Below are 20,764 nucleotides of genomic sequence, written 5' to 3'. Positions count from 1 at the left end.
AAGCTTTTCACCTGAAGCGTGTGAATGTTTTCCTTGCGTACGTAACTTCTGTGAGGATCAGTGGAGTGTTTTTGTTCTTGTACTCATGAAGCCGAAGCTTTTTACAGGGTTCATTATTAAAATGATTCAGAGGACTGTGTAGGTGGCAAGCGGTGCTACTCCCACCTTTTAATTGTACAGGGACCCTGTCAAAGCCATCAGCTCAGAAACTGGTGTTTAGGCTTCTGTTCAAGGGAGTTAGCATTGATTCAGTCTTCGCTTTTGCTTCCAGAAGGGATGCTCAAGTTCCCATTTTGCACAGAAAAAAAAAAAAATAGAGGCAAGTTCTTACCCAGACTGTGGTTCATATGGTTTGTGGTACCACTGCCACAGTTTGGATCTCAGTCCCCAGATTGTCTTAAACCATTTTCCTGGGGCTTCCTTTGTTAAACATAAGGAAGTAAATCCTGGAAGATGTCAGTTTTGTGTGTGGTACAGTCTTCGTAACAGGAGATGCTGTGGCGTAGAGTCATAGAGTTTGGGTTGGTAGGGACCTTCAGAGGTCATCTAGTCCAGCCCCCTGCAATGAGCAGGGACATCTTCAACTAGATCAGGTTGCTCAGAGCCCCGTTCAATGTGGTCTTGGATGTCTCCAGGGATGGGGCATCTACCACCTCTCTGGGCAACTTGTGCCAGTGGTTCGCCACCCTCATTGTAAAAAATTTCTTCTCATGTCTAGCCTGTATCTCCCCTCTATTAGTTTAAAACCATTACCCCTTGTCCTATTACAACAGGCCCTGCTAAAGTCTGTCCACATCTTTCTTATCAGCCCCTTTTAAGTACTGAAAGGCCACAGTAAGTTCTCTCTGCGGCCTTCTTTTCTCCAGGCTGAACAACCCCAGCTCTCTCAGCCTGTCCTCATAGCAGAGGTGCTCCATCACTCTGATTTTTGTGGTCTCCTCCTGCCCCTCTCCAACAGGTCCATGTCTTTTCTGTACCTGGGGCTCCAGAGCTGGATGCAGGACGCCAGGTGGGGTCTCACCAGAGCAGAGGGGCAGAATCACCTCCCTCGACCTGCTGGCCATGCTGCTTTTGATGCAGCCCAGGATACAATTGGCCTTCTGGGCTGCAGGTGCACATTGCTGGTTCGTGTCAAATCTTTCATCCACCAGTACCCTCACGTCCTTCTCTGCAGGGCTGCTCTCAATCCCTTCATCCCGCAGCCTGTATTGATACCAGGGGTTGCCCCAACCCAGGTGCAGGACCTTGCACTTGGCCTTGTTGAACCTCATGGGGTTTGCTTGGGCCCACCTCTTGAGCTTGTCCAAGTTCAGTGCGTAGGAAAGCTGTGGCAGAAGAAAAAAAAGTTTCTTCAGCTGGGGTTTGTCTAGCTATCAGTTTGGTGTTCAACTAACAGAACAAAGGGAGGGTGTGGTCTGAACTTGAAAATGGACTTTGGGCAAAGTGCAAGGGTGACAAAGGACACAAACACTCCTGTAGGTGATTTGGTTTTGATGGGATGAGACACTGGATTGTAACGGCAGCAAACTGTCTACGAACTGTTGGCTGGAGAGGTGTTTGCAGTGGTGGCTCTGTAACAAAGCTTGGGAAACACACATCTCCAGTCTTCTGAAGTCAGCGCAGGACGATGAGAGGGTTAAGGTAGACCAGAACACTCCTGGTTTTGGACTATAGCTTGGGTGCAGGGTTACCACTGTGCATTTTGGGACACCAACAATTGGAGCATTCTGATGACATTTAATGCAAAACACATGAGAAAAGCCTAGGCCGGGTTCTGATTCGGTGCGGGAAAATGTCATGGAGTGCTAGGCGGGAAGCTCCACTTGCCTACTACCCTGCCATGGCATCCTGCGTCGATCCAGCAAAGGGCTGCTTCAGCCAATGGTGTGGAGCGTTCAGGGGACATTTGCTGTAGCTGGGGGAATCCTCTGACTTACAGGAAGGTGGAATTTAGACCAAAATATGGATCAAATTGGGAATTTTTAAATGACTTACAAGTATAAATGCACTGAAAGGAAACTAAAAACTGACCTTGGAAGAGAGGGAATAAGGGCAGTAACTGTGTGATATTTAATCACCAAATGGGGGAAATAAAAGAATCAGTACAAGCTAGAAATTACAAAGTACAAAAATGAAGCCAGTGGGAACAAAGCCTGTAAGTGCCAAGGCTAGAAACATAAGCAGCTTTTTTTAGAATGCCTTTTGTTTTTGATATAATTGAACGTGGCACGTGTCCATTACCAACTGCAGACAGCAGAATTGTTTGTAATGAGAGGAGGGGGAAGTGTTCTGTAAATATTTATTCTGTGTTGGTGCTGGTGTCATATGTGGATGATGTATTTCCTAGGCAAACAGTAAGGAGGATTTTAAATAGCATCTATTGGGGTGAATGCTTTTTTGATCAGCAGTCTTCAGTAAATGGTGTTTGTCATCCTGTGAAAGCCACCTGAAGTCATCTGTGATTTACTCTCTGTCAGTCACTGGACTGCTAGAGAAAGCCTAAAAGGCTGAAAAAGAGCCAGGTCTAATGATGTCAAGAAGGCTGCCATAGTGGTCCAGATGTGAAATACTGAAATAGCAGATAGGTAAATTGCTTCTCTTTAAAACAAGCAATAAATCCAGGTCAAAAAGTAAACACAGTTTGACTGGAAGTGGCAAAAAAGGTCAGTCAAAAAAAAAAAAAAAAAAAAAAAAAATCAAGCCATTTTTAAGATCACTGTTAATAGTTACCTATATTGCCGTAGTGGTAATGGCATCTGAAAAGTTTGTTTCACCTAAAAGTGAAGTGCTTTTAGAGCAGATACACTAAGCTAAAGCAATCATGAACACCTTTAAAGAACTGACCAGCTTGCAGAATTCCTCTAACTGCTGTCAGTGCAACATAAACACTTACTAAAATGGAGCTGGCGAAATTGCACCTTGTCCAGGTGTGATTGTCCCAGCTGTGGACATCACTCCTAGGTAGCTGGGCAAGTGTGGTTGCTGAGGCTGGTCAGCAAAGTGTTCCACTTCCCAGTGAGCAGATGCACTCAGGAAGCTCCCATCCCTCGGGATCTGCAAGCGATTAGACGAGCCCCGCAGCTCAGCAACGTTCAGCCTTTAATTAAGTCCTCCTAAGGTATTATTTTCCTAACTATACACTCAGAGCTGTGTGCTGGGTAGTACGTTCCTGTCTGCTGAAGGATTTATGTAAGACTTCTGTGCTTAAGGAGGCTATTTGAGGCTTGATCGTGGAGTGTGTTTTGGTGGTATTCACTTAGATTGTCAGGGATGATTCTTATGAGACAGTTACTGCATGTACATATGTATATCTCTTAGAACTGGAAACATTGATTGGAAGGTACCGCTGGGACTCATGTAGTCCAGTTTCCCCTTCAAAGCAGGGATGCTGTTGGTCCTGAATCCTAAACCTACCTAGTATGTGCTGACTAGCAAGACGCTCTGTAGCGGAGCAAGCTAGAATAAGAAGTAGCAATTGTGTGGCAACAGGTGACAGGTGATGTTGCTGACCATCTTAAGGCTTGAATCAAATGCTGGCCAAATCACTCCAGAAATATCAAGTTGGCAGGGGAGAAGAAAAACATTCCCAAGAGGTAATTTGCTTATACTGGCTGAAAAAAAAAAAAAAAAAAAAAAGATGACCAGGTCTTCCTAGGTTGTTTCTCATTGTGGATATGCAGATAGATATGTCTGGGAAGTGGTAGTTACAGATGACAGCAGGATTGCTCCCCTCTGACATCTACAGAGAAATGGCACTTCCTCCAAGTGCCAGAAAGAAGGGAGACAAAGGGTGCCTTGTAATTCACATGGCTAAGTGAATCATGGAATAGAATCATAGAATCATGGAATAGAATCATAGAATCATGTTGGTTGGAAAAACCCTCAAGATCATCAAGTCCAATCATTAATCTAACACTGGCACTAAACCATGTCACCAAGAACCTCATCTACACCTCTGGGGATTGTGACTCAACCGCTTCCCTGGGCAGCCTGTTCCAATGCCTGACAACCCTCTCAATGGAGAAATTCTTCCTAATATCCAATCTAAACCTCTCCTGGTGCAACTTGAGGCCACTACCTCTCATCCTATTGCTTGTTACTTGGGTGAAGAGACCAACACCCTCCATGCTACAGCCTCCTTTCAGGTAGTTGTAGAGATTGATAAGGTCTCCCCTCAGCCTCCTTTTCTCCAGGCTAAACAACCCCAGTTCCCTCAGCCGCTCCTCATCAGACTTGTGCTCCAGGCACCTCACCAGCTTCCTCACCCTCCTCTGCACTCTCCCCAGCACCTCAGTGTCTTTCCTGCAGTGAGGGGCCCAAAACTGAACACAGGATTCAAGGTGCAACCTCACCAGCACCAAGTACAGTGGGACAATCACCTCCCTAGTCCTGCTGGCCACACTATTCCTGGTACAAGCCAGGATGCTGTTGGTGTTTTTGGCCACCTGGGCACACGGCTGGCTCATGTTCAGCTGGCTGTTGATCAACACCCCCAGATCCTTTGCTGCCAACCAGCTTTCCAGCCACTCTTCCCCAAGCCTGTAGCGCTGCCTGCAGTTGTTGTCACCCAAGTGCAGGACCTGGCACTTGGCCTTGTTAAACCTCATACAATTGTTTCAGCCAAGGCACAGCAGGACATTGAGGCGACTGAGCCCAAACCACAATGCAGCTACAGTGAACAGTCTTGTGTGAACTGATGCCAGGAGTGCTGAGGTTTCATTTCTCTTGGTGCAGGGCAAGGCACAGCAGTCGTGTACCAGTGGTCATCAGTAGATCATTTCACATACCGTGATTATTCAAATTTCTGAGCGAGCTTAGACCAAGGGCCCTGCACAAAGTAGACCTGTCTGGTTTGACAGTTTCTGAGCCATTGTCCTTTGTATAATCAACCATGGCTCTACTTTTTCCCCACTAACTGAACCAGGAGAACAAACTGTGGAGACACTGACAAGCTGAGTGGCAACGTCTGGGGAGCGTGCAATCCGTTGCTGCTCTAAAGCAGCGGCAGTAAGCAAAGGAAGGCTGCAGCATTTAAAGAGTTAAAGACCAACAGAAGGGAACAACATGTTCTGTCTTTCTTCACAAAGACAACTGAAGGAAGCTTCTCCAACTCCCTTGCTGAGTAGTTACAGTGTCAGAAGAAACATAACTGGTTTTATCAAATAAAATGCTTTTCATTTATAAAAATAGTCAGACATCCTGATTCATTTATGCTAATTTATGTTTATTCTTCTGAATACAGAAAAGAAATTTAAGTCTTCGTTTAGAAAAGACATTTTTGCTGAAGTCTTAAGAACAGGCAAACCTAAGCTCCTAAAGCCCGGTGTGAAAAAATACTCAGCAAGTTGCCCACTTCAGTCTGGTTTTGCATGTGTACAATTTAATTTCAGTGGTTTGGGTCACTGCCATTGAAGGAATAATTCGTTCAAAACTGAAAACCAGGCTTGGAGGAGAAAAGACCAGCATTATTTTTTTACACATCAACAACAAGCAAGAAAAAAGTGTCAGATCATGAGATTTCCTTGTTTCAAAAGCCTGAATGATCTGATCGTTGGAAGAACTCATTTAGTTACCACAGAAAGATGCAGGTGGGAAGAGACCTCTCTGGAGCTCTGTAGTTCAAGCTCCTGCTTGCATTAGGGCTACCTTTGTGGTCAGTTCAGGTTGTTCTTGTGCTAAACCAGCCTGCTAAAATGACAAGAGCAGTTCATTCAAACATGCTTTTATGAATTCACTCCATTTTAGGTTGTATTATTAATTCAATGATCCATTTTTAAATGCTGTTTTTGCAATCAATTAAGTATTCCATTTTCTAAATGACAAGTAAAAAAGTGCTTCATTGACTATTTCCTAACAAAATGTAAATTAAGTATGTGAACTAATGCATCTTATAACTGCACAGTGCTTATATAAATGTGAATAGATTATCATATCCACCAAGTTTAAATGAGTGCCAATTTCAATGTAAAGTCTATATTTATCAGCATATTCGCATAGCTCTCAGCCAGTGACAGTAAACCTACCAAAATAAAGCACAACAGCAGAATGAAGATTATTTAACCTACGATTAAAGTCAGCAATTCATATCATTTTGGTTTAAATCAGCACACTCTCTAATGCTTTTTTCTGTGGAAATGGAGATTTCATCCCTCCTGTGGGTGGGCTGGTACCCACAGGGCTTTTCCCAGAGAGCCATAGCTACCAGGATGAAGGTGTTCAATGTTGAGCTCTGGAAGTAGCTTTCGCTTCATGGAAGATCTAGAGCTGACCTGGAAGAGAACTTTTACTTGACTGCTGTACAATGGCTCTGATGGCTTCTTGGCTGGGCTGTCCACTCCTCCCACAGTGCCAGGCAGCTCAGCCATGCTGCTGAGATGCAGCTCTGCATCCCCCAGATGCAGCACTGAGGGACATCTAAATCCATGTCCCATAGGCACTGGAGTAGCAGCTTTCAAACTAACACTGGTCCCATCTTCTCCCTCTCCTTGAGATTCCCCCACCAGGATGTTTGATTTGTGGGCAGGCGGCTGAACTCTGGCTCTGAACATAAAGTCACAAGCAGAACTCTGTTTGTGACTTTATGGTCACTGGTAGGGCCTGTGCTGTGCACACAAACAGGGCCAGCACAGGGCTGTAGGGAGGGGAGATCAGATGTGCAATGAGCAGAGGGTTGTAGGTGCCTGTCACAGAGGCATCCCAAAAGTCAATTTAGGCAGGCAACAAGCTCCAGACTTAATTCTAGCCAGAACAGTTTAGCTAAGAAACCAACTAGAAACGGGGTTTATCCAAATTCTTTAGCACTCCGACAACATTATAAAATACAGGTTCAGATAGCATTTGAAGATATCATTATCGTTATTATTATCATCATTATTATAATTACTATTATTGTATGACCACATAAGAATAATAATGATCTACAGCGTGCACACATGCACTCACAAAAAAAACCCAGAACTAGAGGCCTCTTTCACTCAAGGGTACCCAGCAGAAAATAATTGCTTACCCAGGTGGGCAAGGGCTCACTCAAGGATATAGCCAAGAAGGTGAGGACTCTCAATCCCAGGAATTCTCTTTAAATGGTGCCCCAGTCTAAGGGCAAGGCTCCAGTTCACAGACCTGCTGCTCCCAGAAGACCACTTAAAGCGGGCCTTCCATGGGGGCCCTTTTTTATAGCCTGGTTGGATCTGGCTCTGGTCATTACAAGCATGATCCAGAAACTTCCCAGCTTCTTTGGGCACCTCCTTTGTTGAGGACCCTGTCTACTGACCGAGAGTCTCACCCCTCCTGGCCCTGAGGTGGTGGGAGGTGAACGTGAGGAGACACGATGTCCCAGAGAGGAGAAGATGTGACTGTCAGCAGTCTTGGCGTGTGTGTAGGGACAGGCACAGTGGGGCACAAAAGGTGCTACAGAGCCATCAAACTGCCCTGTTGGAGGTTCTGTATCTCACCTGCGGATGTGCAACTGCCACACAGTGCCAGTGTGGCTTCAGTGGGGAGGCTGCTCTGTGCTGTCCCGCTCCTGAGGTGACCAGAGCAAGCCTGCTCTTGCTCGAAGCTGCCGCACACTCAAGTAAGACCCAGCGGCATCACCAATAGAGCTGTAGCCACCACAGTGCGAGGGCACCTGGGCAAGCCTGGGTTCCTGGGAGCTGCCAAATGAATGCTGGTTGCTGAGACCAGAGAAAAACAAAATGCCCTGGGAACTGGGATCCAGCAAGAAAGTGAGCCTGGCTGGAGAAAGGAGAGGAACCCAAGGAGACCTGGACCCATTGCTGTTGAATTTTGTCATCCATGGAGGAGAAGAGGTAGGATGCTGCTGGGGAACTGTGACTGGCTTTGCATACCCTTCTCTACCCATTCACAGTGCCACTGTTCTCTTGGGTGTGTGTTTTAATAAATGCAGGTATCACAGTTTTCCCTTTTCTTTAATGCTGTGGAAGGAACACGAGCTGGTGTCTCTCAGGGGCTCTGCTGGCCCCTTCCGTAGTTCATCCTAACAGCTACACAAGCAGAATTGCTCACAGCTTCCTCCATAAGCAAAGAGCCTAGCATTTCTTTTTAACAACATATTGATACACAAACATGTTGCAGTTAACAGTACCATTATGAATGTACCAGTACTCTGATGTTTTTTCACTCCAGCTAACATGAGAAAACAGATTCAGGTATTTTGACCAGAATTTCCTAAAATCACATTTTTTCCACAACAGGTGGATTTGGAAGCATTTTCTTATTATCTCTGCTTACAACTCAGATTATTTAAGACACATGCTTTCTAGGGATGTTGCTTGACAAGTTACCGAGTCTGGAATTCACACCTAATCTTTGTAGCGTCTGTCTTCATGTGTTTCTTGAACTGATCAGACATCTTTCCCCCCCTGCTGCCTGCAATCTAATTCACGTATCTGACACAGTCTAACAAACATTAGACATCTTCAGCTAAGTGCTCTGTGTGCCTCAGTGTGCTTTTTTTCTTGGTGAGTTAGGCTAGTGTGCATGTTGAAAAAACCATGCTACACACCTCCATGACCTGGCTCTGCAGTCACCCTCTCCCCGTTGGTCCATTGTTTGATAGGATAGGATAAGACAAGGGCAAAGGGCCTCAAGTTGCATCAAGGGAGGCAATCGGAGGCATTGGATACTAGGAAAAATTTATTCGCTGAACAAGTTATCAGGCATTGCAACAGGCTGCCCAGGGAAGTGGTTGAATCACCATCCCTGGAGGTGTTTAAAAGCCATCTACATGAGGTTTTTAGGGACATGGTTTAGTGACAGTGTTAGGTTAATGGCTGGACTCGATGATTTTAGAAGTGTCTTCCAACCAAAATGGTTCTGTGATTCTATTCCTGGCTTGGCATTGTGCTGCTGAGGTGAGATCAGCCACTTCTAGCTGTATTTACTATCTCTATTCATGGCCTCCGGTTGTCCTGGTCTGAGGGGCTGTGCACCATGCACCTGCACAAGGTAGAGGGGAAACAAAGGGTTGGGGCATTGCATTAGCATGTCCTGTCCAAGACAATGCTACTTTCGGGCACTCACCTTGATCCTGTCATGTTTTCTATCAGCCTGATGAAGGAAGAGGCAATATAACCCTTGCAGCAAGAAGAAGGGTCTGTGAGCCACAGTTCTGGGGTTTTCAACAGATTTTCAGAGATTGCTGCTTGGTGGTGGTGTTTGTAGAGGAACATGCAGGACAGAAAATACTGAGAAATAATTCAGGTATTGAAGACAACAACAAGACTGGCTTGTAAGAGGAACTTGTCTGCTGAAGGGTAATCCCTCACAAACCAGACAGGCTCTTCCGAAGCTCAGAGTTGACACAGCAACTGGATAGAGACATAGAAAATGCAGCTCCTTTCCTTGTAACAGCAGCGAGTTGTTATCCTGCTGTCGCACATCCCCACTGCTGGCATCAGGCAGGCTATGGGCCTGGGGGTGACAGCTGCGCACATCAGCTCTTCCAGCTCAGGCTGGCGCATGAACACCATCTGCAGGAAACTCCATTTTGTGGTGGCTCTGAAAACAAGTCTGCAAATCTGCTTCAGTGTATGAATTACACAGCTTGTAATGCCTCATTGGTGGTATAGCCATATAGGTGCCAAGTTAACCCTCAGATATCAGAAAATACTGGAACTAATATCACCCTTGTGCTGTGCATTACTGATGACTTTCATTGCTTGATGCCGCACTGGGGAACAGACTCCCCTCCAGCTTGCCGTGCTTTTGTGTCCTGTCCAAACTATTATTCCTCCTGTTTTCATCCCTCCCCCAAAGATGACGGACTTTTTTTTGCAGAAACTTAAAATACAAGTGCCCCATGACCAGCTGATTCAAACTTAGCTAATCAGCACAGCAGTGTCTCCTGCACTGGTGGTCTCCTGATCCGTCTGGGTGCACGTCGCAGGCTAGCTGGCTTCTCAATGCACTTGTAGACCTTAAGAGTCCCCTGAAGGATTCTGACAACCTGAACCAAATCCAGGGTATGTCACAGTGCATGAGAAGTGCTAAGTAGCCAACCCACACTCACATCACTAACTGCCTTCTTTTGAAATATACTGTAGGCCCGCACAGGCATTGCTACTAAACCATCAACCAAGGATGACTTCTTTGACAGCTCCTTCATCTTCTGCCTTATGTTTGAGCTCTCAGTGTATGTCTGAGGACTCTGGTCCCTTCATTCTTGTTTCCTATTTTCATACACCATAAATCTCTTGCTGACACATGCAGACGCAGGCTGTGTAGCCAGCACCTGCCAGACATTAATAATACCGCATGACACGCCACATTGGTGTGCTGTCCTAGGTCATGCATTTCCATCAGCCACTCAGGTCAGCATTGAGTTCCCTTGGGAAGCTGCTCAAATCAGGACAACACTATTGTCACTGGGGAACAGAGGCAATTAACAGAGTCAGGGAGCTGAAGGCCCTGGAGTTACCTAAAATCAGCCAATAAGCAGTATGTCTCAGGCTAAGGACTGGAAGAACAAGAATTGGCTAAAATTTCCAAGTCAGAGCAGTGTTGCCTGTTTCATGGGAGCTAGCTGGAAAATGTCACCTGCTCACTGTGTTTCTAAGAAGCTGCAAATACATCCTAAAATTCAGTGCTGTTGTTAAATGTTTGGGCTTCAAGCTTGTCAGAGGCATTGCTTTCCAACAAGACATCTTAAAGCAAACTACAGCTTGTCTCCTGCAAGGACCTGCAGAGCTACGTGCTGTTGCCAGACACCTTTCTAATGGACTTCATGACTGGAGTGATTTGAGCTTTCACCTTGACAGCCTAGATGGTTGCTTAGGGCACTGGCAGGTGATGCGTCAGCCTTGCAACCACAGCCCGCACATCCACAGCAGCACTCTGTGCAGCCCTTGCATACAGCAGAGCTGCTCAAATCTCCTGGGATTTGTGACAGAAGCTACTTCTGCAGCAGCATCCTGCTACACCATCAAAAACTTTGCCCACTTTTCCAGCAGCTCCTTTTCAGTTCTGAAAGGGTGTTGTTTTGCAGCCAAGCTGAGGCTGGGTGGTGATGCGGTGGGTACACAAAGCTGCTCTGCCACCCTGCATTTTGCTTACGGATGCAGTTCTTGGAGCTGCTGTGCCAAGCATTTTCTTTCCAGCCACCCTGACAGCTGCGTGCCCGTGATGGTTACGGTCGTGTCTTTCCCTCTCATGTCAGAAAAGTGCCCAGTCACAGGGACTGCTGTGTTGGTTGAGATTCATGGGCTGCACACATGGGTTGCTGCATCTGTGACCTGCGCTTCGCTCTCTGCAGTAAAGGCATGGGTATTGGGGTGTGAGTGCCCCTCAAAATCAGCCCCTGGGCACCTCAATGCTGGTGGTCCCAAAGCCTCTTTTACATGTGCTGTTCCCCGTTTTGCCTGGGAAAACTTCAATGTGCAGACAGTGGGGATCGGGGCACCCACTCCCGAGGCAGAAGAAAACAGACTGGCACTCCCAGGACTCGCTGAGTGTTCAGAAAGCGAGATGACTGCCCAGGAGAGACCAAGCCCATTTCTCACTGTGTCCTGAAACACGACAGTGCTGGGATGCTCCCTGGGGAGGCACAGGATGCGTCTTGATCCCTGCACGTGGAACAGGAATAGATTTTGTCCCCTCTCTCCTGCAGAAGAGCATGAAATGCTTTGGGGTGCAAGGTACCCTGAAGGTACTGCTTTTGGGGTGCCCTCAGTCCAGGGGTAGCCTGGCCAGGTCTCCAGTGCTGCTGCAGGTTGTTGCCAGTCACCACCAGTGTCCCTGAGTGGGGGCAGAAGCTCTCAGGTTGACTCCTGCTTGTCTTGTCCCCGGTTTCTTCCTTCTTATTGGGGTGTCCATCTCACACCCCACAGACAGGAGCCTGGGCCTTGTCTCCCCAGCTGTTATGCCATCCCCTTCTCATTCCACCGTTGCCAGGACCACCAAGTGGGACAGGGGTGCTGAATCCTTGGGCAGACATGTTGAGGTTGCCCTGCCTGGTGGGTGAGTGACTCCCAACTCGGCCCCCAGCCACCCTCCTGGGGCCACCTCAGAGCTGGGGGATGAGGCTAGAGGGAGGCCTGAAGCCCCTGCAGCTGCTGCCACCCACTGCTCCCGCCCCACATCTCTGCCAAGACCACCCTGCTGGCCCCACTGACCATGACAGCCCTTGGCTCTGCTTGCCCAGGAGGGAGGGGACATGGGAGCAAAGCCAGGTCTGTCAAGATGCTGGGGCAGGCGAGATGGGGCCCCAGCTGGAGGGAAGAGAGAGATGATGGAGGGATGTCTCCTGGGAGGGGCACAAGCCCCACATAGGGTAGGAGGCAGCTCACAGGGTTGGGCACTGGAGGCTGTGCCATGGGGGGGCCTCCAGAGGCCCAGACAAGTGAGCCTGGGGCTTATGTGGGGAAAAAAAATAAAAACAAACAAACAAATCAGAACACCTCCTCCAACCCAAACCAAACCAAACTCACAAAATAATCCAATATTTTTAAAATTAGTCTTCTTATTTTATTTTTTCTCTTTTTTCTTCATTTTTTATTCTTTTTTCATTTATTTTCTCTTTTATATTTATTTCTTCTTTTTTATTTCCTACTCTTTTTTCTCCTTTCTTTTTTCCTTTTTCTTTTTTCTTTTTTTTCTCTTTACTTCTTTTTTTTTTTTTTTTTCCTTTTTTATTCTTTTTTCCCCTTTTTCCCCAGACTACTTGTTCCCCTAGGGCCCTGCAAGCAGGGGTGATGGAGGCAGACCTCAGGCCAGCCCATCCCAGCAACCCCATTCAGCACCAGCGGACAGGATCAGGCCCACCCTCCAGCCACTCTTGTTTCCCCCCACTGCTTGTCCCCATTAGGAAGAGCTAAGCCCATCCTGCCTCCTTCCCCAGGGCTGCTGACCTTGCTGATGTCCTCTGTGGCTCCGATGCGGCCTCCCGCGCCAGGCAGCCCCATGTCAGACAGCGAGTACCAGCGCTTCTTTGCCATCCTGTGGCCTCCCTGGAAGGCGATCTCGTTCTGCCGGCTGCGCCAGGCACGTGGCTGCCGCAGCCCTGCCATCCTGCGGCTGGACCAGCGGGAGAACCATGGCCTTGTCCCCAAAGGTAGGTGCCTCACCTCACCCCCATGGGCATCGCCCCAGCTGGAGCAGCACCAGATATTTCTCTCCCCTGAAGTGCCACAAAATTGTTGGAGAGGTGTTGGGATGGGTCATTTTGAGGTCTCCAGCCCAAAGTCCAGCTGGGAGCAGGACACTCCCAGCATTAGAGCACCCTGGCTTTGTTCAAGGGAGTTTGGTTTTGTGGCCTCTCTGGGCATCCATTCCAGCACTGCACTGCTTTCCTGGAAAGAGCTTTTTTCTAATGGCGAGTCCTGACCTCCCAAGCAGGAGTTTGTAGTTTTTTCCTTTTTGTGTTGTCTGGCACCACCAAGAAGAGTTTGACTTTGTCACCCTGTATCTTTTCTTCAGGTCCTTGAGGGCTGCCACTAACTCACCTCCCCATCTCCTTTTCGCCCAGCTGAACAAGCACAGCTGCCCCAGCTTCTCTTCGCAGGTCAGGTTCTGAAAGGCACAGACACTTTGGTGGCCCTTTGCTGAGCATTTCAGTCTCTCCACATGTCTGTCGGTGGAGTGTCAGGGAAAAAAAACTGGCCATAGTTTTCTGGAGCTCACTGAAGTTCATTATCTCTTCCCAGCAGTTCATCTTACAACCTGACCAGCTTCTTCCAGCTTGATCTGAGGTTTAACAGAGAAGCTTGGCTCATGGGCTCTCATGGGCCTTTAAGAAAGCTTGAGCTGATAAGCTGCTTTCTTAAGTGTTTAACATTTCAGGAGCCAAGAAACATCCCAGTTCAGAAAGCACCATAGCAACAGCACCCCTTAAATCTTTGCAGTCATACTTTCCCTGCACCCCTGCATCAGAGAATTTAAGTGGCATAATTATATCTGTGCAGCTGAAAAACTTGGGACTACTTCTGTTGTATTTTTCTTCAGAGAAAAAAAATAGGAACAATTTTCTCATAAAAAATATGTCTTTATATTTAGCTATGAACGTCAATGAACTGAATGATCAGCCAACTGTGCTTATTTGGACTGCAGCTTGAGGGCAACTATTTCTTTCTTGTTTCTGCAGCTGTGTCGGGGGACGGGTCCCACCCCACATCACCAGACCCAGGAACAGATCCTGGGCTTCTCCCTCCCCAGAAACTACAGACTCACAAAATTGTGGAGAAGATTATTCTGGGAGTTATTGAAAAACACCTGAATGACAATGCAGTCATTGGTGCCAGTCATCACGGGTTCATGAGGGGAAAGTCTTGCCTGACCAACTTAATTTTGTTCTACGACAAGGTTACCCACCTAGCTGACCAAGGGAAGCCTGTCAATGCAATCTTTTTGGATTTCAGTAAAGCCTTTGATACTGTCTATCACGGTATCCTCCTAGACAAGATGTCCAGCATACAGCTGTGTAAACACATAATGCAGTGGGTGAGTAATTGGCTGATGGGCCGGGCTCAGAGGGTTCTAGTAAGCGGGGTTATGTCGGGGTGGTGACCAGTCACTAGTGGGGTTCCTCAGGGATCCATCTTAAGGCTGGCACTCTTCAATGTCTTCATAAATGACTTGGACACAGGACTTGAGGGAATACTAAGTAAGTTAGCCAATGACACTAAACTGAGAGGAGCTGTTGACACTCTCAGATGCAGAGAGGCCCTGCAGAGTGATCTGAGCAAATTGGAGAAATGGGCAATCACCGACTGTATGAAATTCAACCAGGGCAGGTGCTGGATTTTGCACCTGGGACATGGCAGCCCTGGCTGTACATACAGACTGGGGAACAAGATGCTGGAAAGCAGTTCCATGGAGAAGGATCTGCAGGTTCTGATCAATGGCAAGTTGAATATGAGCCAGCTGTGTCTCCTGGCAGACAAGAGGGCCAACCATATCCTGTGTGCATCAAGCACAGCATTGCCAGCCAGGCCAGGGAGGTGATTGTCCTGCTCTGCTCTGCACTGGTGCAGCCTCACCTGGAGCAGTGTGTGCAGTTCTGGGTGCCACAGGATAAAAAGGATATAAAGCTACTGGAGAGTGTCCAGAAGAGGGCTACAAAGTTGGTGAGGTGTTTGGAGAGGAAGCCGCATGAGGAGCAGCTAAAGTCACTGGTTTTGTTCAGCCTGGAGAAGAGGAGACTGAGGGGAGATCTCATGGGGCTACAGCTTCCCTCACAAGGGGAGGAGGAGGAGCAGGAGCTGATCTCTTCTCTCGGGTGACCAGTGACAGAACCCAAGGGAATGGCAGGAGGATTTGGAGAAAATTTGGAGGATTAGGAAAAGGTTCTTCACCCAGAGGGTGGTGGAGCACTGGAACAGGCTCCCCAGGGAGGTGTCACAGCCCCAAGCTGAATATTTCCATAGGGAAGATAAGCTGAGAGAAAAGAGAAGATGGGGTTCAGTGCCAAAGGAGGGAAGCTGCTTGTTAGGCCAATGCCATCAGTGTTCAACAGGCTGTGGGGGAGCTGAGCCAGAGTGAAAAGCAAGAGACCAGCAAAGACAGACAATGGGAAACTTTATCTGGGTCTTCACTTCCCAGATGCTGGAATTAAATTGTACTTTTTCTACTCTCTCGACCCCAAAATGGAAAGTTTCTGTGTCATTACAGGAATGGTTTGTGACAGGACCCTTCAAGCTGTAATACTTCAAATCTGGCTTGGTATGTGCTGCTGGGGATGCAATCCTAGCCCTCAAGAGTCAGGCGAATGCTGCCGTTAGCAAATGGTTGCACTTCCTCCCCTGCTCAACAGCAGCAATGCTCCTTTGCAAGTAGTGGCTGTGCGGTGGAGCAAAACGCTGCAGCTCCCAGCTCAAGATCAGTGCATCCTGACACGTAGGAAGTCAAGGAACGGAGCCAAGAGACCTGCCTGGTTCAACAGGGAACTGTTGGGCAAACACAAGTGGAAGAGGAGAGTTTACAGATCATGGAAGGAGGGGCTGGCCTCACTCTCAAACTATTTGGCCCTGAAGAGGCTGTCTCCTCTGGTGTTCCCAGGCCTGATCTGACCATCTTTTTAACTCATCACATCACTACTTGCCTTTTTTTTTTTTCCTAACCCTTCAAGGACTAATAATAGAGTCCTTATCAGATCCCAGAAACAGGAGGTTTGGGTCTCTGTAAAAGGGAAGATAACCATGTGAAGAATGGTAGAACAAACTGAAACCCTAGGTGGTCTGGAGGGAAAGTGCACATGGCACCTGGGATCAGGAGCTATAACAGCACAAGGCTGTGATCTCCACTCAGGGGCAAGCAGTTTTAACTTTCCCTTCAACCATGAGCCACTCTGAAAATAGGCATCCAAGAGGTCCCCATCTCTTGTTGCTCTCAGGCCAAGGGTGTAGATGCCAAAACCTGCAGCCTGCCCTCATCCTGCATCTCTCATTCACCCCTCTCCAGGGCCAGTCTGCACTGACTTCCCAGAGGCACCGTGGTTTCAGACCTTCTGCCACTTCACCCAGTACCGCTGCTTTAAACACCAGTTCTATATTAAGGTGGGAAGTGGGATTTGGGATGGGGCGTGGGGGAATACCTCTTGGGAGATGGAAGGGGTGAGGAGGAAGGTAAGATAACACAGCAGGACTTGTATTTCTCCCTCTTTTTTCCACTCAGCGCATCCCATGTCCGAGTTTGGCTCTTCCAAAAGACCCTTTCCTCTCGACGGAGCAACCCCACACGGTGGGGTCCTGGTCAATGGGTGAAAGCTCCCCTGCAGAAGAAGGTACAGCTGCACCAAGCTGCACTGGGTGCCCCTGGCCTCCTGCTGATCTCCTGTAGCTACTCTTCCCCCCCAGCAGCTTTCTGGCTGACCACAGAAAGGTGCTCTCAGCCCCTCATCCTACTCTCTCCCCAGCTCTGGGGCAGGCTTCTCTCTTGTCCGCTGATGCCCTGCTGAACGCCAACGTGGATGCTCTCCTCAAGTACTCCTATGCACTGTCAAGACAGAACCCATTGTCGAGGAAGCCCCGCATGGCCATGCCAGGAATGCCAAGACCCCCGCGGGACAGGAGGCTGCCTATGCCCCCACCAGCCCTGCCAGTCCTGCCTGCCCCTGCCCCTGTGCCTCCCAGGCTGGGATCCCCTCCCCTGACACAGCAAATCTGGGAGCAACACCTGCAACACAGCACCTGGCAGCTGATCCACCTGGCCCTCTCCTTGGAGACGTCCCTGGGCACTGAAGGCTCTTCTTCAGACTCTGCCATCAAGTCAGATCCAGGGAACACATCAGGCTACACCAAAGAAGGGATGCGGGAAACGGCCCCCCATGGCAGGTGAGGGGAAGACCCATCTTCCCACCTGGTGGGGTCCCACAAGCAAGATGGCTGGTAGTCCCACAGCATTCGTGTCCCTGCTCTGAGCAGCTAGCAAGCACACACAGGCTTTCTGGAGCAAGCTGTCCCAAACAGAGCAGATATGTACCTGGGCAGACCCTCACACACTCACTGCTCCAGCACAGAGTGAGCAGGGAGAGGGTGACCCAGCACTGCTTAGCACTTGACAATCACCAAATCATAGAACCACTGCTGTAGGTGCACACACCAAGTACCTCTGTTTTGTCTGTGGTTCCCGGTGGCAGCCCAAGGGCAGTGATGACTCACAACTGTCTTAGAATCGCACAATCATAGAACAGTTTGGGTTGGAAGGGACCTTCAAAGCTATCCAGTCCAACCCCCATGCAATGAGCAGGGACATCTTCAACTAGATCAGGTTGTTCAGAGCCCCATCCAGCCTGGTCTGGAATGTCTCCAGGGATGGGGCGTCTACCACCTCCCTGAGCAACCTGGGCCAGTGTATTACCACCCTTATTGTAAAAAAAATCTTCGTTGTGTCTAACCTGAGTCTCCTCTCCTTTAGTTTAAAACCATTACCCTTTGTCCTATCATAACAGACCCTGTTACTGTCCGTGGGTCCTGAGCAAAGTGCATTTAGGCTGGGCCTTATCCACAGGCAGGGCTTTATCCCATGCACATGTATCCCCACACTGTGGCGATCTGCAGTGTGCAATCACATTCGCACTCATCCTCCTTCCAGCTCACACCTCCCAGGGGTTTGGATGTCCTGCAGAAATAGTTTCCTTGTGAACACAGGTCCTTCAGAGGCTGAAGTAAACATGTGTCTCACGGTGCACCTCACCTCTCTGCACACGATGTGAAGCAGATGTTTCTCAAAACAGTCTGACATGAGGAGCACCCTGAGAAGTGCTCTGTCCTCATCCAGGTAGAGCAAAAGCAGCCCTGGGCTGGGAAACAGAGCCAGGAGCACAGATCTTGGCTCCTGGCTGTGCAGGACCACTGTAGCTCCTAGAGCACATGCACCTCTCTGTGCCCTGGATCTGTGCATCGCTTTCCCCACGGGGTTTCTGTTTCCTTGTTCTAGCTTTGGAAGCAGATGCATTCCAGTTCAGCACAGGGTTCTGCAACAGCTTGTTGCAATCCTTCAATGCACCCTTCTTAGTTCCTCTGGCCTAGTGATGCTTCAGGAGCTTGTCGAGCATCTTGAGCTCTTCTCAGCTGATCTGTCAGGATCCATTCACCTTGTCCTCAGGCAGCTTGGGCTGGTGAGACCAAACAGAAAAGACCTGCAAAAGGATAATGTGCTTTCACTCAAATTTACTTTTGGATCTTTTAGTACTTTGTGGCTGAAGACCACTTGCTTTGACTGAGATGCAAAGGTTATTTTGCTTGTCAAGAGGAAAGAAAAAATGTTGTCTAGATGTGGTTTTCACAGAGAAGTCATTTTGGTTTCACTCTGTTGCTGGCTAGTGATGTTTCTGTAAGTACACAGGTTTCGTGCATGATTGCACATCTGTGGTTTCTATTAAAAGCATTGCATACTACTACAGTTGAGCCAGAGATCCCACTTCTGCATGGAAAAATGGATTGCATCATGTTGTTGAAACTATAGCTGTTCTCTTGCAAGTCTGTAACTTATGTCATCCTCCTTCCTAATACTTGTTGGAGGTTTTTACTGCCTGGCAATTTTTCCCTGGTGTATGTACTCTAAGACAAAATGATGTTTCACTGAGGATATGTTCGTTTTCCTTGCCTCTGAAATTGAGCCTTGCTCTGATTTAGTTATATTTGGATTATTGAGAGACTGCTGTGATTGCAGATGACACCCGCTATTCTGCTGCAGAGATTCTCAAAGACACTAATGCTGACTGTGTGTCTGTAACCTGGCAGTGGAGCCCCGTCAATCATGCTAAGCAAAGCTTAAACACAAGTGAGGATAAAAAGGCAAGATAGAGTGCGCCTGTCAGCTTTGCTGCTCGCCACATCCTGACTCCTCTCAAAGGGACTTCAAAGTGTGACCTAAAAAAGGGGCAAAATGCTTGGAGGCATGCCAGCAAGAGGAACGATGCTGGGTGGGGTTGGTTGGTGCACACGGCTGCCATTCAACTCCTGGTTGAACACAGGGTGAGAAGGTTGTGAGGGGCACTGAACCCAGGGTTGCCTGTTTTCCCTAGGGTCTTAAGTCCATCCATCCCTTCTCACTCACCCCTGTTTCTGGCAGCTGCTCTGGTAGCTCTTTGAGCTTTCATACTACCCGATGAAGCTAACTGTGACCTTTAGAGGGAGACAGGGCAAAGATAGCAGTATAACAAGGTGAAGAATTTGCAGCAGGCTTTTGTGGTCCTTCTGCTAGCAGTGAATCTTTTGGGAGGAGGGGAGAAAGAATGTCTCTTATTGCACTTATTTTCAGTTTTCAGTCTTTATTGTGCTTTCTGCCCCAAGATTAAAGAGCTACTTATTTCTCTGTATTTCTTCTCCTTGAAGTTACCTATATACCATGATTCAGTCTTGCAATAAGCTAAAAAGAGCTCTGTAGCTCTTAGATTGTAACACCTATGCAGCCCTCATTTTCTGTGGCAATTTTCAGTCTCCCTTTAAACCATTCACATGCTCCAGCTCTGCATGTACCCTTCAGTGCAGGGTTTCTGCAGCTAGGTATGTAGAAGTTCAACCTCCCTTCCCTTAGCCGCTCTTCTGTTTGCATACAAGAATTGCATTTCCCTTTTTTCCCAGGGCTTCCCGCTGTTGTGTTGTCTGCCTGCTATGACCCCTCCGGCCCTGTCAGCATCACGGCTGTCCCGGATACAGACCTCATCCTGTTGGTATTTGTGTGTGGACACTCCTGGTTCACATGAGCCCAACTTCCCCAGCAAGGCCAAGCCAATGCTTCCTGGCAGCTGCACCTTCCTCCTCTTGCTTTACTCCTCCAAGCAGCCCTGTGATGCTCATGTGCTTCATCCCCAGAGGCTTTAATTTTAAGACCAGACCCTTCACTAAAAAATACCATCCCCAGAAAAAAACCTCTCTTTTTGAACTACCATCACCCCCTCGCAATTACTTTTTTTTACCCTGGGTCTGGTGATGAGGGATGGGACCCTGACATTTCTCAGCTGCTTTCATGAACCAGCTGTCACTTCTGGATGATGCTAAAGTATCTTTTGGACATTTAGAGAGGCCTCAGCAAATTTTAGTGCCTCCATATTGCTACTGTGCATGGCTAGCTGTGAAAAGGAAGTCATGACAAGGCACTACTGGGGAGGTTCAGCAGCTGAAAGTTAATGGCACAAATCCTTGTCATTATGTTGAGGGAGAGGTGATGTCATTAACCGGCATGCTTCAGAGATACCGCTGAAGCAGGCTCTATGCATGTCACTCCATATCTTGAGATTCCAAAGCAAGATGGGCTTCTATCTGAAGTCTTCTCCTTTTGCCTTTGAGCAATTACTGATCTTGGCACA

At 48.0% G+C, this 20,764-nt stretch overlaps 1 protein-coding gene across 1 annotated transcript in view; it reads left to right on the top strand.

Annotated features, from left to right (window-relative positions):
* ACRBP (acrosin binding protein) overlaps positions 1 to 20,764 on the top strand; it is a 31,285-nt gene that overhangs the window by 1,435 nt on the left and 9,086 nt on the right. The window contains exons 2-5 of the mRNA XM_071814559.1: positions 12,857 to 13,069; positions 16,414 to 16,508; positions 16,627 to 16,735; positions 16,868 to 17,285. Coding sequence (XP_071670660.1) covers positions 12,874 to 13,069; positions 16,414 to 16,508; positions 16,627 to 16,735; positions 16,868 to 17,285 — 818 coding nt within the window. The 5' untranslated portion in view covers positions 12,857 to 12,873. The remainder of the gene's footprint in view (positions 1 to 12,856; positions 13,070 to 16,413; positions 16,509 to 16,626; positions 16,736 to 16,867; positions 17,286 to 20,764) is intronic.

This window comes from Patagioenas fasciata, chromosome 1 (genome assembly GCF_037038585.1).
Source record: "Patagioenas fasciata isolate bPatFas1 chromosome 1, bPatFas1.hap1, whole genome shotgun sequence".
NCBI lineage: Eukaryota > Metazoa > Chordata > Aves > Columbiformes > Columbidae > Patagioenas > Patagioenas fasciata.
The sequence above is the reverse complement of the archived record's forward strand: the minus strand, read 5'-3'. Positions and strand labels throughout refer to the sequence as shown.